Source organism: Balaenoptera borealis, assembly GCF_965194805.1.
Source record: "Balaenoptera borealis genome assembly, chromosome: 11".
Classification (NCBI taxonomy): Eukaryota; Metazoa; Chordata; class Mammalia; order Artiodactyla; family Balaenopteridae; genus Balaenoptera; species Balaenoptera borealis.
In genome coordinates this window covers 97,609,725-97,627,069 of record NC_138868.1, presented here as the reverse complement: position 1 = coordinate 97,627,069, position 17,345 = coordinate 97,609,725, and the positions used below count along the sequence as shown (strand labels likewise).

At 52.3% G+C, this 17,345-nt stretch overlaps 1 protein-coding gene across 8 annotated transcripts in view; it reads left to right on the top strand.

Moving 5' to 3' along the window:
• Positions 1–17,345, top strand: part of LOC309606227 (FXYD domain-containing ion transport regulator 6) — a 32,602-nt gene that overhangs the window by 783 nt on the left and 14,474 nt on the right. For 2 of the 8 annotated variants that reach the window (XM_082343039.1, XM_082343038.1), the window contains exons 2-3: positions 6,403–6,468; positions 7,516–7,641. The exons of 4 other annotated variants lie outside the window; for them this stretch is intronic. In XM_082343039.1, the coding sequence (XP_082199165.1) occupies positions 7,608–7,641 (34 nt within the window). In that variant the 5' untranslated portion in view covers positions 6,403–6,468; positions 7,516–7,607. Of the gene's footprint in view, positions 1–6,402; positions 6,469–7,515; positions 7,642–13,593; positions 13,741–17,345 lie in introns of those variants that run through there. 2 more of the 8 variants (XM_082343036.1, XM_082343040.1) reach the window with 2 other exon arrangements.

The window sequence follows — 17,345 nt, the reverse complement described above, 5'->3', positions numbered from 1 at the left end:
TCGGTGCTTGGGGGACAGGGAGAGCTGGGGCTGGGCAGTGGGCACTGGGAGTGGGGGCAGGTAAGGAAGGCTGATTCCAGGGCGTGGGGTTCATGAGAGCGTCTGCATCAATTTTCCTCTCCTCTTGTCTAACCAGTCCTAGCTTCTTCCAGGGGGGCTGACCACCCCCACCCCCCATTCCCTCCTTTCCTGGTGCCCAGCCCTCTTTCCCCAGCAGGGCTGGCCCTGGCACAGCCTTCCCCATTGTGTCTCTTGGGCTTCCGTGGCTACTTGGAAGGGCCGCCTGGGGCTACTGGCGCTGGCTTCTGGGCTCTTACAAGTGGTGGCTGGTGGAGGAAGCACCCGATGGTGGCAGCAGGGATCAGCCACACTGGAGCAATGGGCCTGGCTAGGCCCCTGCTGCCCACCTCCAGGCACGGCAGGCTGTGGCTGCCGGGGCTTCTCGCCACGAATGTGGCCTCTGTCTCCACTTGCTTTGTCTTCTTGGCGTTGTGCTCTCTGGCTGGGCCCAGATTTCCAGGTTTGGAGATGGATCAGTGGGCAGCCCATGTCCTCTGTGGAAGGATCCCACTGTGAGGGCCCAGTACCCTCATATTGTGTATGTGTGGATATGTATATCTGTTTCCGCAACTTAGCCTTTTTCACATGACCTGCCCGGTAGTTGCCATGGAAACCCCTCTTCAATTCTCAGCCTCCCTCCTTTTCCTGCCCATTCTTTACCTCCATATCGCCTCCCCTCCCCCCAACATGGTTGCCTAGATACTGGTTATCCCTGACTTCTCAGAGTAGGAGACCCTGGAGAGCTAGCTAGCTCCCAGCTCAAACTGACGTGGCCCCTACCCCATCCAGGCCCCCCAACACACAGTACACGTCACAAACACACCCCAAACATATGCACACTTGCCACACCACCTATACACTCACACACATACCGCACATCCTACTTGTCACACACACTGCATCAACACACTACACACACATATATCATACCACACGTACACCACATAACACGCCAAATACACCATACATATACCACACCACAACACACCACCCCCAATGACACACGTACACCCTGTCATCGCACTGTGTGTGTTTTCACACATACCAGCAATAACATCCCATTGCTTCCCCAACACACACGTAGTACTTCTTCACAATAGGTCTCTGGCTGGAAGAGAGAGGGCAGTTTCCTAGCTCTATGCCAAGTAGCATGTAGGGGAAGGCTCAAAAAGGCCAGAAGGAAACACCTCCCCAAGAACCCTGCAGAAGAAGGTGGAGAGAAATGCACTTCCAGATTCCTTCAGAGGGCAGCCCCTCTCCTAGGTGCTAGATGCAAGAGGCTGGGCATGGACCAGAATTTAAATCTCTCCGTGGCAGCTTTCTACCTGTCTTGACCCTGAGAAAGCCTGAGGCTCCTGGCCCCTCCTAGGAGTCTGGACTCTGCCGCTGAGTCTTCCTGCCTAGCAGAGGATCAGGCAGCTCTGGGACCAGCAGAAGGCTCTGAGCCTCCACAGAGGAGGGAGGAAAGGTTGTGACTGTGTTCGGAGAGCGGGGAGGGCAGGGAGAGGAGACAAAGCCTGGATGGGGGCTGGGAGGAGAGGGGAGCCAGAAAGAGAGGAGCCAGGTGAGTTTAGAAAGTGTAGGTAGGGTGATGGCGGGGAGGAGGTCCAGGCTATCCTCCCTCCCCCAGGTACACTTTCCTGCTTTCTCCTTGGCTCCGCCAGCCACATCTGTGCATCTAGGAGAGGAAGCGGGTTTGCAGAGGACTCCTGGATTGCCAGGGCTTTTCTAAGACCTGTCGCTTCTCTAGGGGTCTCGTGGTAGACACCGGAGGCAAGGGTCTCCTTCCTGGCTGCCTTGTGATCTCTGGACTGACTTAGGCCCCATTTCATTCAATTATTCAAGGAATTGTTTTAAGTACTTACAATGTGTTCATTGCTAGGGTCATGAGGGTGAGAAGGAAGACACACAGTCCCTGACCTCAGAGTCCTAGATTTCTCAGATCCGGAAGGGGAACATCCAATCAGGACATCATGTAGATGAGGAAACTGAGGCTCGGGGTCACACACCCAGCTGTGGCTGAGGCCTCTGACTCTTCAGCCAGGATTTGTGACCCCCATACTTCCTGTGCCACATCACTTGCCTTCTTTTCTTTACTGCCAGCAATCCTCTGGGGACCAGGATCCCTTGCAAAGTGTGGGTGCCCTAGTGGGTGGGGAGCCTGCTCCATCCTATTTTCTGGGAGAATGTGGCCAGGAGTGGGGGGAAGGAGGAGCAGTTCCCTAGACCCTGGAAACTCCCCACAGCCATAGGGAAGCCAGCCCACCAGATCCCCCATAAGTCAGAGCCGAGCCCTGTTGGACCTAGCTGGCTGCCATCTGGATGGCACACTGTGCCAGGCAGCCCCCAGGACTCACTGTCTGACAAATCACCCACCAGCTTCTGCCTGAACACCCTGGAGGAAGGAAACCAGTCATGACAGGCACAGCCCCTGGAGGCAGAGAGCCTGTAGCAGAAAGGCTATGAACCTGGAGACACAGACCCAGGCTGTAGTCCTGGCTGTGCTCCAAGGGGAAGTGCATTCATCCCAGATATCTTTTTGGATGCAAACTGGGTTTCTGGCGAAAGTCAGAAATGGTTTAGACTGATCTCAAGCAACTGAAAGCCTCCACGATTTTAGACCTCTGTTTCCTCATCCATCAGCAGAGGGGCTAGATTTCATGATTTCTAAGGCATTTCTGCCTCCTAATTTTTATAGATTGTACAGTCTTGAAAGAGATCCGTTTTCTCTCCAGGTGCCAAACTGTACTCATGATTTCATAACACAGGGTTGTAGCTGAGCTGAGCAGGAAAGGGGCTGGTCTCTGGTCGCTCCGGAGAAGGCCTCCCCTTTCACCCCGTGGGCCAGGAGATGCTCAGGAAAGCTCAGACCGGGCTTTTTCCTCTCAGGCTGCAGTAGCCGGTCCCCCTGGACACCATGTCCAGCTGGTCTCTTCTGCCAGGATGAAAACTGGGGCTGGGTGGAGTCTTGGGAGATGTGGTCTCTGGAGAGGATGAGGTCCAGGGCCATCATTTTGGTGGGTCTATGAACCCTCTGGACGGAGAGCCTTGGACCAGCTGGAGAGCATGACGGGAGGTGCCGATCAGGGTTTTCTGTCTCTAATGAGAAGCAGGGTGTCTCTGGCCAAGACAAAAGCTTGGAACCAATTTGGCAGCATCTTCTCTGCTCTGGAATGGGAAGGAGGAGGGGCCCTCTGACCTGGGAAAGTATGAAGTCAGCTTGGAGCTCACACAGGAACACACTTGTTACAAAGATGCGCGGGGGAGCTGGAGGCTCGGGAGCGGGGCTGGGGCCCTGGGAACCAGGCCGGGACCATGGGAAGGTGGCTGCTGAGCTCAGAAGATCTGATTTGAAGCCAGGGATGAGGGAGGATCTAGTTGGAATGACAGTGCCCCCCATGCAGCTGGAGGGCAAAGCCAGGCCTGGGAAGGGACAAGAGGCGAGGTCTTAAATTCATACAAACCATCCCTTGAACAAATGTTAACTGAGTCCCTCCCCCATGCCAGGCGCTGTGGGCTTCCCAGGACCCACAGAGCTGTGAAATGATGTTTTCATTCACCAGAGCCCTCCTGCTCCGGTAGATCCGTCCATTAGCCCTGTCCCTCCCTCTCTCCCCAGCTGACCTCACCCGCACCTCCCACCGGGAAGGCCCTGCCACGTCCTTCTTCAACAAGCAGGGCCCCACACTTGCTCGTGTGTGCCTCACACTGGCACACACTCTCCCCTCCTCACGCATACATAATCTCCATACCTAACACACAGGCGTAAGCTCACAGGTTCCCGGGCACCCCCTCACCTCACCCCGGTGCAGTCTCTCACCCAGACCATTGTGACCACCTCTTCCCTTCCACTTTCTCAGCCCCCATCCTTTTACCACTGATCTTGTGGGCCCATATGTCCGACCTCTCCATTGCCCTTTTTTTTTTTCATTAAAAAAAAATTTTATTTGTTTTATTTATTTATTTTTGGCTGCATTGGATCTTCGTTGCGGTGTGCGGGCTTCTCACTGCGATGGCTTCTCTTGTTGCGGAGCATGGACTGTAGGCACGCGGGCTTCAGTAGTTATGGCTCGCGGGCTCCAGAGCGCAGGCTCAGTAGTTGTGGCGCACGGGCTTAGTTGTTCCGTGGCATGTGGGATCCTCCCAGACCAGGGATCGAACCGGTGTCCCCCGCACTGGCAGGCGGACTCCCAACCACTGTGCCACCAGGGAAGGGAAGCCCTCCATTGCCTATTAATGAGGACAGGTGCCTGGCACTGGCCCTCGAGGCTCTCAGGAACTCGGCTGCAGCTATCTCTCCAGGCACCTTCTCCAGATGGTCATCCTGAGCCTTGTACTTCCTACGCTCTGCCTCCACTCAGGCCCCAACAGGAATGAGCTGTCTCACTCCAGCCTGCTGAGTAGGGGGTAGCGGCCTTTGGAGATGCACAGACTTGGGTTCTAATCTGGGTGCTGACGCTTCCTAGTTTTCTTAACTCTTCTAAGCCTCAGTTTCCTTATCTGTCAAATGGGCATGAGGATTGAGCAGGGGTAAGCAATGTCAAGTGCTTCTTGGTGCCTAGCATATGGTAAACACTCAGTAGTAGATACTAGCTGCTATAATAATAACAATAGTAATAGTAATGACACATGGTTATTATTAGAATGACATTGTTGTTGTTATAGCATCCTTTGAGGCTCCTCTCCAGTGCTCATTCTTTCAAATAGCTTTTCCTAATTCCCAGTAAACAGACAAGCTTTCCTCTTCCTGGTACCCCTGAAATGCTCTGTTGATTCTTCTCTTAGAGTACACGCCTACTGAGCCTTCATTTATCTACTTATGTCCTCGCCTGTCCCCCATACCCGCTCCTACCTCTTCAAAGGCAAGGTCTGTTTTTTGCCCCAGACAGGGCCTGGCACAGTGTCAGATGTGGAGAAAGCCCAGAGAGCATCTTTGAACTGAACATATGTGGGAAAAAGTCCTCACCCACCAGGGCATGGTGAAAGCCCACTTGTCCTTCTAAGCTCTCTCCCACTGTCACTCCTACCCAGGTGCCCACCACACATACCTGAGGGGTACATTCCTTTATGCCCATGTGTCATTTCAGTCTGCCTGTTCCTTTGGTAGAATCTGAAAACTAAGAGTCAGACCCTATCGGAGCTCTGGAGGTGTTTAAGGGCTGAAGGCAATGGAAGGAAGCTGATTCATCACAGCGTTTTGGTGATTGGGCCTTGACGGAGACCTGGAGAGCCGGCTGGAGGAGGTGGCGGGGGGGAGGGGAGCACTGAGAAAGTTTTAAAATTCCTTTAAAATTCCACACAGATCCTCAGGTTGTTCTGGGCTTAGATTGGATTATGACTAAAGGCATATTGATGCTGAAGAATCCATTCATTCAGTCACGGGCATTTACTGAGCAGCTACTGTGCAAAGTGTTGGAGATGCAGAGATGCCTAGAATGTGCCTCTGCTTCCAAGGAGCTCACAGTCTGATGGGGGAGACACACATGGTCGTGATGGTGGTAGCTGGAGAGAGGCATGGGCCTTGACTCTGTGGGAATTGGGGCAATGAGGCATGTGGCAGGAGGGAGGGGACAGTGCATTTCCCGAAGCAGAGACAAACAAGGTCGGGTAAACCTCCACGCATGCGACGGGACCAGGTCGGGCAGGTTTCCAAGTATGCAGGCGCATGGGTCAGGGTGCATCCCTGTGTCATTTCTACCCTCAAGCAAGACAATGTGAGCATAGACAAAGTGCCCTGTAGGTTCAAACGCGCCGCCCAGAGCTGTGCTTTCAGAGGAGGTGGGCTGTTGAGCAGAGGCTGGAAGGGGCAGGTACTGTGGTCTGGCTGTGGGCAGGGCTACTCGGGCCTGGCCCCTGGGCCTCTGGCCGCTGCTCCGAGTTTCTGTTTCTGCAGCTGGGACTGTTCGTCTGGCCTCTCTTGAATGGGCCTTTGTCAGTAGGCTGCCCACCATCCAGACTCCCTGGAATGGGACTGAGATCCCTCGGGGGGCAGGGGCGTGGGGCCCCTGGGCTGGCAGGTGGCAGGCCTAGTCCCGCTCCCTTACTCACTCTGGACAGCTGTATCACCGGCCTGTGCCGGGGTTGGCCGCACAACGCTGCCCTATGTGCCTGCCTCTGAGGGCTGTTGGGAGAAGCCCACAGGGTGATGTCTGGGATGGCGCTGCAAAGACTGTCATAGTCGGCAGTGGTGGGGGAGGGAGGAAGCAAGGCCCTATGACCCTGCTGGTGGGCCAGCTTCAGGTCTCTCCAGGGAATCTTTTTAGAAACCAGGCCTGTGTTTGTGATTTGTGAATTCGGTGTGTCCGCTTCTAAGGAAAGGGTCTTATTTCTTTTTGTGGTCAGGTCTTTTCTTCCTTTGCCTCAGAAGTAATCCCACATTAAAGAAAAAGGTGCCTCCGAGTTAAAATAGTAAGTTCTCTGTACGTGATAAAGGAGTTTTGTCCCTCCCACGCCCCCTGTGCAGCCGGGCTGGATTGGGTCTGGGCTCACAGAATGGGAAGAGCTTTGAGTCATGGGGACCGGCGGGCCCAGCCTCCAGCCTCCCAGCTGTGGGGTGCCCTCCTCCCTGAAGGAAGGACGGTGGGGCAGACCCAGGGATGGGGCTGTGCAAGGAGGCCCTGCCAGGCCTGAGGGCCCTGTGATGAGCGGGGCCTGGTAGGAAGGGGCCACCTTGGTGGGTGTCAGCAGCGATGATCGGGGCCAGAGGCCCGGCCCTGCTTGTGAGGAGGTCCAGCTGCCCTGGGGCAGTGCAGGGAATTCAGTAAAGTGACAGCAGCCACTGTGAGCCCCTCGGCCTATTAGAATGTCACCACCCTCTGCTCTCTCCTGAGTCCCAGGCTTTGACTTCTCTCTGCCCTTCAGCCTTTCTCTGGAATTTTATAGTTAGGCTAGTAAAGAGAATAATTTATGTTTAATGCTTATTTGATGAGCATTTAACATGCAAATCAAGAGAACACGTTGCATGTTCCTCTGAAGGCCACAGATCCATCAGCAAACTCTGGTTGGACCCAAAGCACTTGTTTTCAAAGGCAGCTTTAAAAGCCTTTGCTGGATTTTGGCTCTGGTCTGAACCACAGAAGCCCGGCCCCTATTACAGAAACATCAGACATCACCAGCGGGGCACAGGGCTCCACACCGCTTGCCAGGAAGGTGAGCAGATGTGGGGGTGATAGGGTGGGGTTGGGGAGCTGTTTTGTTTTTAAATGAATTAAAAATTTAGTAAATTATTTTTAATAGACCTTTTACAGAAAAATTTTAGATTTACAGAAAAACAGAACAGCTAGTACAGAGAGTTCCAATATAACCCTCCTGCACAGTTTCCCTGATTACTGTCTTACATGAGTGTGGTACATTTGTTACAGTTGATGAAATAATATTGATATATTATTATTAACTAAAGACCATGCTTTATTCAGATTTCTTTAGTTTTTCCCTAATGTCCTTTTTCTACTGCAGGACCCCATCCGGATAACCACATTCCATTTAGTTGTTATGTCTCCTTAGGGTCCTCTTGGCTGTGACAGTTTCTCAGACTTGCCTTGTTTTTGATGATCTTGAGAGTTTTTGAAGAGGACCGGTCAGGTATATTGCAGGATACCCCTCAATGGGGATTTGTCTGATGGTTTTCTCGTGATTAGACTGGGCTTATGGGTTTGGTGGAGGAACATCACAAAGGTACAGTGCAATTTTTATCACATCAGATCAAGGGTACATACCATCAGCATGATTCATCACTGTTGATGTTGACAGCGCTGGGTTTCCAGTCCCTTAATTTAGTGCCCCCACTTAAGCAGAGTTCCAGGGCCTGGTGTTCAGAGCAGTGCTTTCCACTCCTCGAGACAAACATCAATCTGTCAATCTGCTGGCCGTCTGCACCGCCCCAGGTCTTACAAGTTGTGGAGTAGCACAGAGACTTTCCAGGCAGGAGAACCTTATTAAAGAGAGCATTAAACCAGAATGTGCTGTGTGGCAAATCAGTGCTAATGACAGGTCACAGGTGCTCTTAGTCTGGAGAAAGAAGTCAGTGCATGGGCTGGAGTGGCAGTTGGACAAAGATAGCATTTTTCAACCTTGGCTACACGTTAGAATGAGTGGGGAGATTCTAAAAATTACTGATGCCTTGGTCATACCCCCAGAGTTTAGAATTTGATGGGACATAGTTGATCCCCATTATTATTATTATGAAAAAGCTCTCCATGTGATCCTGAGGTGCAGCCAGAGCTGAGAACTGGAATAAACAGAGGAGGGAAGGGCGTTCTAAGTGGAGGGAACAGAATATACAACGGCCTGGAGATCGAAACACGCGTGGCAGGGGACGGGAGTAGACCATCTTAGCTGAAAGTAATGGGAGAAAATACTGAAAGGGTAGAAAAGGGATAGACTTAGAGGTATTTATATGCCAGAATAAAAAGTTTTGATTTTTTAAAAAATAAACAGACTACGGAAGCACCATGATACACTTGAGTTTGGGAGAGAAGTGATCAGCCTACCAACAGCCCAGGGGAGCAAGGATGAGGGTCTGAACTAGAGCGAGCAATGGAAGAGAAGATTATAGAGATAGCGCAGGAGTCAGCGTGGCTGGGACTTTGCCGCAGACACCACGTGGAGTTCGGCAGGCGGGGAGGAAACCCTGTGGACTCAGTTAAGACCGTAGGCTCCATGAGGCAGAGAATGTGTTGCTGCAGCTCCCCCAGTGATGACTAAGGTCCTGGGCAGCAGTAGGCCATCAAGAAATGTTTGTTCATTTGGTTACTGGAAGGATAATGATGCCACTCTTTCCAAAATTACACCTTGTTCCAAAATTATCCTCCTCTTCTCCACCAATTTCTCCACCTAAATGCAGGCGGATCTCAGCTCTTTGGAAAGCAATCTGATTAAATAACTCAGGCCGAGATATAAATAACTGTTAGGAATGGAAGTATTTACCTTTTGGTGGAATTAAGAACTCTCTCCTTGGGAGAATGTTGTGGGTGTGGATATATTTTTGAGTAGGGGTGGTCTTTATTTCAATTCTACACCCTAATCTAATTCTGAACCGTACCAGAGAAGAAGGGGATCTGCAGCTTGGCAGCCTGCTCTGAAAGGCTGTCAGTTGCTGGGCTGGTAGCTCTGTTGGCCTCCCCTGTGAGCCTAGCCCTACCGCTGGTCTGGGATGCTGTCTTGCTCCCGCGTAAATACGCTGATGTTCCGCTAGGCAGAGAGCATCAGGGTGCCCAGCAGCTGCTGTGGGGAGACTGGGGAGGGAGAGAAGAGAGCCCGTGCTGGTGCTGAAGCTCAGCTGGGAGTGACGGGAAGACCTGTGAATAGCTGGGGGCCAGCGATGGCTGAAGGATATGCCAGGCCTCCTCCCGCCTCCTGAGGGGCTCCAGGGTCCCAGCCTTCACATCAGTCGTAGTGGACAGAACAGAGTTGAGCAGGAAACTGTGATAGGGAAAAAAATGACATAATACATGCCAAAGTTAAATAAAACTATTTAATTTTATTTGGGTTATTCTCTCACCCTGGTTTTTCTCCCCTGGCCTGGGTAAGAACACTCCCGTCCGATGAGCCCTGCTTGGTCTTGAGTCAAGGTCAGCATTTTGATTTCCCTTAGTCCCCATGCATTGCCACATTTGCCAGGGAGGCAGCAAGGAAGAGTGGGAAGAGCCTAGCATGTGGCATCCACAGAATTAGGAGCCGATGCCAGCTGTGCCATTGTTAGCTGCGGGGCCTTGGACGAGGTAACCTAACTCGGAGCCTCACCTTCTCTAATCTGTAAAATGGCAGTGATATCCAACATCGCCCGTAGTTGTGATGTTCCTTTGAGCTAATGCTTGTGAAGTTGCCTGGTGAGTCGGGTGTCTTGCAGATGTTTGGTGTGATCAACATCACCACCATCGCCATCATCCTCCCCTTCAGCCACCGTGGGCAGGCAGCAGGAGCAGGGTGGGGTAGAGTGTACACAACACCATCGGTCCCCCTTTGTCTTAACGACAGCCACAGGTACACTCGAGGGTCTGGGGCTGTAGGACAAGAGTCTCTGTCCTGATATATCTTGCCTCAACCTCCCTTAAATCCAAGAGGCAGGAGGACCAGGGTGCACAGTATCCCAGTCTAGCAGAAGTCTGCTCGGCCCTGCCCAGCAGGCTGCTCGGACAGCAGAGACCCTGCGTCTTCCACTGGGCAGCTGTCCTGCAGCCAGGGAGGGGGGTGAGATGTCTTCTCCCAGGAGCGCAGCTGTCCGTTGACTCTCCTCCCCACGCCCCGCCCAGGGGCATTTTCCTTTGTCTGCTCTGTGGAGCACCGGTGTGACTGGGGCAGGCAGGGTATGGTGGAGGCACAGGGGCAGCCAAGGATGGAGACCCAGCTGGGGCCTCATGGGGAGGGCGTCAGCGTGGAGCCTTGCTCGATGTTTCTCCAAAGCAGATTTCTTTTCTCAGCAGTCTCCACCTCTCCTTGCTTTGCCACCGTGTCCATCTTCTTGCTCAGTTTCTGCTGGGAGCTCCTCCCCTTGGCCAGCCTCCTTTCTGTCCTGCAGACTCTTCCTTTCTCTTCCCTTTGCCTGCCTGTCTCGCACTTCTCTTTGGGCCCCTCCCCGTTCAGCTGCTCCTCCTCTGGGGTTTCTTTCCTCTTCGGTCTCAGGTCCTCTCTGTCTTGCTTCCGTGTCTCTTGGTAGGGGCTCACCCACTTTGGGCCGCGAGGATGTGTCCCCGTCCCTGGCTGTCCCAGGCAGATCTGAGCTCCCCATGCCACTTGTTGGTGGCCCTGGGCGATGCAGCCTGTTTTTCTGGAGGCCGGAGAGGGCAGTGGCTCTGGGGAGCCTTTTGCATCTGTAGAGCCCTGCTCTGGCTGCTTCCTCTGCAGGCTGAGGCCTGTCCCCCACCTGTGTTGGGAAGGGAAAGGGGGCAACTGGGGCCTTTCCCCAGCTGTGTTCTCTGAATCTCTTCCCCATTTCCCAAGAGAAGCTAGATAATAAAGGTGGAAGCTGAGGAAAGAGTTGGGGGGATGATGATAGTATCAACAGTTGATACTTACAAAGCAGTTGCTATTTACCAGGCAGAGTGCTTGGCTGTGACACGGTAGCTCTTCATTGCAAATGACCCAAACAACACTGCATCTGCTTGGGGGCAAGGCAGGGATTACCGGTTCGTAGAGCCAGCCTGTGGGATGGGCAGAGCAGCGCTGGGCTGGGGACAGATGAGCTGGAGCACACCCAGCCAGGACCCTGTCCCCATCTCTTCTCCCTGCTTCTCTCCCACGGGCTCTTCACCTGTGCGCTGCTGCCTGACTCCCCCCGCCAGATCCCCCCACCCCCAGATTTCACAGCTTGGCTGCTTTGACCCTTCTTCCCTTGCTTCCGGAAGATGTGACAGCCCCTGGGGGAATACTGAAGTCTCAAACCCAGTCCTTTTAGCAACAAGGGAGGGGCTGCGATTGGCAGCCCCCAGTAGACCTATAGTGCTGGAGTGGGGGTGGAGCTGTCTCCCCTCCAGAGGGGAAGGTGTGGGCAAATAACTGCCCGTGCACAGAGGCTAATTCATCTAGTCCTCACAGCTCCTGAGATGCCTGTTATTATTCCTGTTTTACAGTTTCAAAAGCAAAGGCTCTGAGAGGTAGAGTGACTTGTTCAAGGCCCCAACGCCACCGGGTGGCAGAGAGGCAGGATGGTGGAGTGGTTCAAAGCGAGGACTCGGTCTGCAGGGCAGAAATAGAGGCACAGATGTAGAGAACAAACGTATGGACACCAAGGGGGGAAAGTGGTGGGATGGTGGTGGTGGTGGTGGGATGAACTGGGAGATTGGGATTGACATATATACACTAATATGTATAACATAGATAACTAATAAGAACCTGCTGTATAAAAAAATAAATAAAATTTTAAAATTTAAAAAATCAAAAAAGTGAAGACTCAGGAGCAAAGACTTTAGCCAACTTGCTTAACCTTTCTGGCCTCAGTTTCTCCATCTGTATAATGGGAATGATCATAATCAGAGCCATTTCCTAGAACTACTGTAAGGATTGAATGAGTTAGTACATGTAAACCACTTAGAACAGTACTTGGCATGCCATGAATGCCTAATAAATATTAGGTATTGTTATCACAGAGCTTCACAGTTTACAAAGAACCTTCACATATATTATCTCACTTGACCTTTATAATAGCCTTGGAAAGTAGGCAGGGGAGTTGGCTGATCCCCCACTGCCCCCGACGCCATGCTCTCACCTCTGACCTAATCAACTGCATAAATCCCATAATCTGTTACAAAAAAAATCACCCTCTCCAGTGAACAGCTGTCTATCCAACAAGGGACTAGAAATTCTCTCTTGGGGGTGAGCTGGCAGGCACTGTCCACGCTGCTGTCTCTTCCTCTCGTGAGTACGTATGAAGCCAACAATGTTAGAGGGCTTGCTTGGTGAATGTTCACCCAGAGACAGGAGCCCCCTCTTTGCAGAGTTCGTTTGATTCTCTCAGGGGGCTGAGCCTTGCAGCCTAAGCCCACTGGACTGCGCAGGAGTAAGGAACAGGGTGGCAGTTGCTTGGGAGGTAAGCCCTCTGGGAGCAGCAGTGCACGTGGCCCATCATGGCCCTTTGCCCCTGAGTGGGTGTGAGCCCTCCCCTGGGATGTGGGGCTGGGCGGGCTGGAATCCAGGACTCACAGCAGGAAGATTACCCCTTCCTACCCCCAGCAGGGAGGCAGACTGAGCTGGGCAGAAGTCTGGAATCCAGCTCTCACTCACCAGGGGACTGCTCTTTCTCTGCCTCAATTTGTTTCCCTTTAAAATGGGTTTGATGGTAACACATATTTCATAGGCTACTTTTAAAGATTAAATGAGAATGAATATTTAAAGTAGTAAGAATAGCACCTGACCTGTATGCTGTTTATCGTGATTATTATTATCATTTCTTATATCTAATCCAGGCCCCAAGCTAGGCTTCAAATATGGGCTTCCCATCCCAGAGTTTTCATTTCCTCTCATTTCCTTCTGTAGTGTCCATAGAATGATTCCAGTGCCGCCAGCAGAGCTCTGTCCCCACCCCCAAACTCCCACCAGCACCTTGCTTATTCCCACTGCCAAGCTCATTGCTGGTCGACTCACCTAAAAGACTCACGCGTCTTGGCTCCACCTTCCCTTTCACACTGCGGTCCAGGCTGCTGCCCCCGGAAGTATGCAGTGTGAGTGGGGCTGGGCTTGTGTAGCCGCAGGAGCTCCAGCCCTGAACATCCCTGGGGTTCATGTCCTCCAGCCATTGGCTCCAGGGTCCTGCTTCATGCAGATGGACCTGGGGTCTCAGGCACACTGGCCTGGGGGGCAGCATTGCACGGGGGCTTTTACAGGCCAGTAGGCTGCAGCTGTTTCTTGCAGCTATTATGAGGAAAGGGAATTTTGAGCCTTCCAGAAGGAGCCAAGATGGAGAAGAATCACCTTGCATTTTACAAAAACAGATGATGAAACTTGGTCATGGCTTTGGGTCACTGTTTGCTTCGAGGTCAGAGGGTGTAGAGCACACAGTGGGGGTTTGAGGCCACGGTGCGGTCCCTGCCTCTGTTCCAGGCCATTGGTCACATGGGTCACGAGGTGAGGGGCAAATACTTGCCATCCTGAAAGCAGCCTGGTGCAGAGAAGGTGGAGAGGAGTGCTGGGCTCAGCCAGGAAGGACCCCGAAAAGCCCTCTGGAGCGCTTCCAGATGGAGCAGTCAAGTAGGTGATGACTGTCCTTTTGTTCTTTGCTTTCTTTTTCTCCTGTACATAAAACCCCAAGAGAACTTTGAACCAAAGCATCTAAGTTGGGAAGCAAAAGGTGCTGAGCCGTTTAGAGAGGAAAAGGGCAGCTGAGTGTGAGTGGAGGCGATGGTTTGCTTGAGTGCCGAGGACGCCTGGCTGCCCGAGCAGGGATGGGGAGCAGGGGGCTGAAGGGGTGCCAGAGGAGATCAAGGGGAACATTCCAGCCTGTCCAGCCTAGAGGCATCAGGACACTGATGTTCTCATAAGAGCACAGCGCGTCCCAAAGCCAGCCCAGGGGGTGGGCCTCATCTGTTTGTGCTGACCGCTCCCCCAAGCCTCATTCCTGAGCACGTGTGATCAGGACCGAGACTGCCATTCACGGTGGGCACGTGCGGCCCTTTCATAGAATCCGAGGCTAAAGAGACCTGAAAGGGCTGCTGGAGCCAGGCCCCTGTCTCCAAAAAGATCTGAACACAAATAGATCAGACTCCCTGCCCTCTATTTTCCTCCCAAACAGTAAGACTTACTAATGTCTTAGGAATATAAAGAATATATACCTCTTTGCCCATAAATCAGACCAGTTTGTCTGTGATAATTTTTGGTCCTGGGCCTTTTCTGTTTTCAGTCCCTAGCCTGGTCTTAGACCATTCAGGTCCAAGCTACAGGGATACCTACCTGCGCCAAACTCACCCACACAGCACAGCCAGGATAATCAGAAAGGACTATTCTGACCTTCTCTTTGCCCCCTGTTGAGAGAGTGAGGCGTTGGGCTCCAAGCCTTCTGAAGGCCCTTTCTGCACGTGGTTCCATTACTCGCCTTCCCTGAAGCCAGCACTGCCCCCCGACATCTGACCAACCAAAGGTGGTCTTTTTTTTTTGGTTGTTTTTTTGGCCATGCCATGCGGCATGCAGGATCTTAGTTCCCCGACCAGGAATCGAATCCGTGCCCCCTGAAGTGGAAGCGTGGAGTCCTAACCACTGGACTGCCAGGGAATTCTCCAAAGATGGTCATGGAGAGCCCAGGAGCCTGGAAGTGCTCCTCTTCTCCCCGCCTCACTGCCCTCGTCACCCGCATTCCTACAGGTGCCTTGTCTTCTTTCCTGGCTCCGGTTGGGCTGCCCGAGGACTCTCAGGCACTGCCCAGCCTTCCCTGCTGCCCTCACTGTGCTCCTCTCCTCCAGCCCTGGCGGGCCCACTGCCCTATCCCAGCAGACCAGAGCAGTAGGCAGGGGCTGGAGGCATGGGTTCTGGGGCCGGCTCTGCCCCTGACTAGCTGGATGAATTGGCTGCCATCACTCATCTTGGGGCCCCAGTCTCCTCAAAAAAAAAGTAAGAGCTTTCATCTCAATCATTCTAACTCACTGGCATTCTGTGATTCTAACTCCATCTGGTAAACCTCAGATCTTGGTTATATCCTATTTATATACAGTGGAATTTTCTTTTAACCAGCTTCTTTGTCGCTAAGGTTTGGATACGTCATAGGCTAAATCATACAATAACGTGTCTAGGGTAACCTGTTAGCCTAAACATTGGGGGCTCAGGCATTCTGTGACCCCATAAAAGGCTCCCTTCTGGCATGTCCTGTCTGGAGAGGGGGCCTCATCTTTCTTTGGGGATCCTGCCAGTACTCAGGCCTTGATGATACCCCTGGGCATGTTTTTGATGGGCTGAACCCAAAGGAAGGCAAGCAGGTGGGATGGGAGGGATGGGAGGTGAGGCCTTGGGGGCTGAGTGAGACAGAGAGGAGGTTGGGATAATGATGTACCACTGTAATTTGGAGCCTATGCATTTTAAAGGGAGGTCATTTCTGAGTTATTTTTACAATAGAACTGGGTATTCTGATCTACCTCACTGCTGCGTGGAATCAAAAATAATATAGCATGACGCTATATCATCAACTAGTGGCTTCTCTTTCTGAGCAGCTTTTACCCAGCAATTATGTGAAATTATGTGACTCAGTATGGAAAGATAATCACCGGAGAAACTCTTCTGATTGCTTTCTCCTGCACATGCAGAAAAGCAAGTGTGCAGACAGCAGAAAGATCAGGGAGGAAAATTATCATGGATGTGCTATTGCCACCGAAAGTGTCAGCTGTTTACCAATGTAGAGATAAATGAGAGCATGGAAAGGAACAGAAAAATGAATGGAAAATCAATTTTTTCTCAGACGATGCTACAGAGGAAGCAAAATGTGGCTGGTTCCATTTTCTAGATGGGGATGATCTGAATGGTCTAGCGTTCAAGACCCCCCATCTAACAGTGATGATTTCGCCAGAGCCCCATCCCAGGGAGCTAGGTCCTCAGGCACCCCCAGGTAGGGGGTCCATGACCTCACATGCACAGGAAGCTAAGGTAATATTCCCGAACCCCCTCTCCCAGCTCCACCCAATTCTGCCTTGCTTTTCCGTCTTCCAAAGATCCCTCCATCCTTTCTTCCATCTACTTCTTAAACTCTATGGCCTGGAAATGAGATGTACCACTTCTACCACCTCTTAATCTCCCCCTCCCCCTAGCCAGCCCCAGGCAGCCCAGCTTCCTTTCTGAGATAAAGGAATGTGTGGGAACCGGGAGGGTGTAGGACACTGAGGGGCCGTTGTGTGCGAGGGAGGGAAGGCAGAGAGAGAGTCCCTTGGTGCATCAGTGCGAGAAAGGCGTTTTGTGTCCCGTCAGAGGCTCTGTATGTGTACTTGGCCACTCGACTCGGGGGCAGTGCCAGGGGTACCAACAGGATTTTAAAAAATGGGTGTGGGGAGCCAAGAGGCACCCTGAGGAAGCTTGTGCTGAGGTGTGGCTGGTATAGTCCAGGCCTGGGCAGCAGCTTGAAGGAGGGAAGTTGGTCCCTTTTCAAATCTGTAACAGTATTTCTTTCAGCTCACTGTAACTTGATCTGGAATGTTTTCTTTAGAATACAAAGACAGGTCTTTACTCTTTAGCCTGGCATTCAAGATCCTCTAGAGGCTGTCTCCCAGCTGTCTTATCAGAATTCTCACCACCCACACCCTCATGCTTTACACAACCCGATTATTCACTGTTTTGGAAGGTATCTTACTCTAGAAATGGCAAATACTTTGCAGATGGCTGTCACGGCCCCCTCCAGCGCTATGTAGACATTACTCATGGATGAAGGCCCTCTCTCCTGCCCCACTTCATTCAGAATCCTTCTGAGGAAGCCACTTCAGGCGACCACTATTTTTTTTTTTTTTAATTTATTTTTGGCTGTGTTGGGTCTTCATTGCTGCGCGCGGGCTTTCTCTAGTTGCAGCGAGCAGGGGCTACTCTTCGTTGTGGTGTGCGGGTTTGTCATTGCAGTGGCTTCTCTTGTAGCGGAGCACAGGGTCTAGGCACGCGGGCTTCAGTAGTTGTGGCACGTGGGCTCAGTAGTTGTGGCTTGTGGGCTCTAGAGCGCAGGCTCAGTAGTTGTGGCTCACGGGCTTAGTTGCTCTGCAGCATGTGGGATCTTCCTGGACCAGGGCTCGAACCCGTATCTCCTGCATTGGCAGGCGGATTCTTAACCACTGTGCCACCAGAGAAGCCCAGATGGCCACTACTGAATGAAGTACCTTGAGGTGCCACTTGAACCG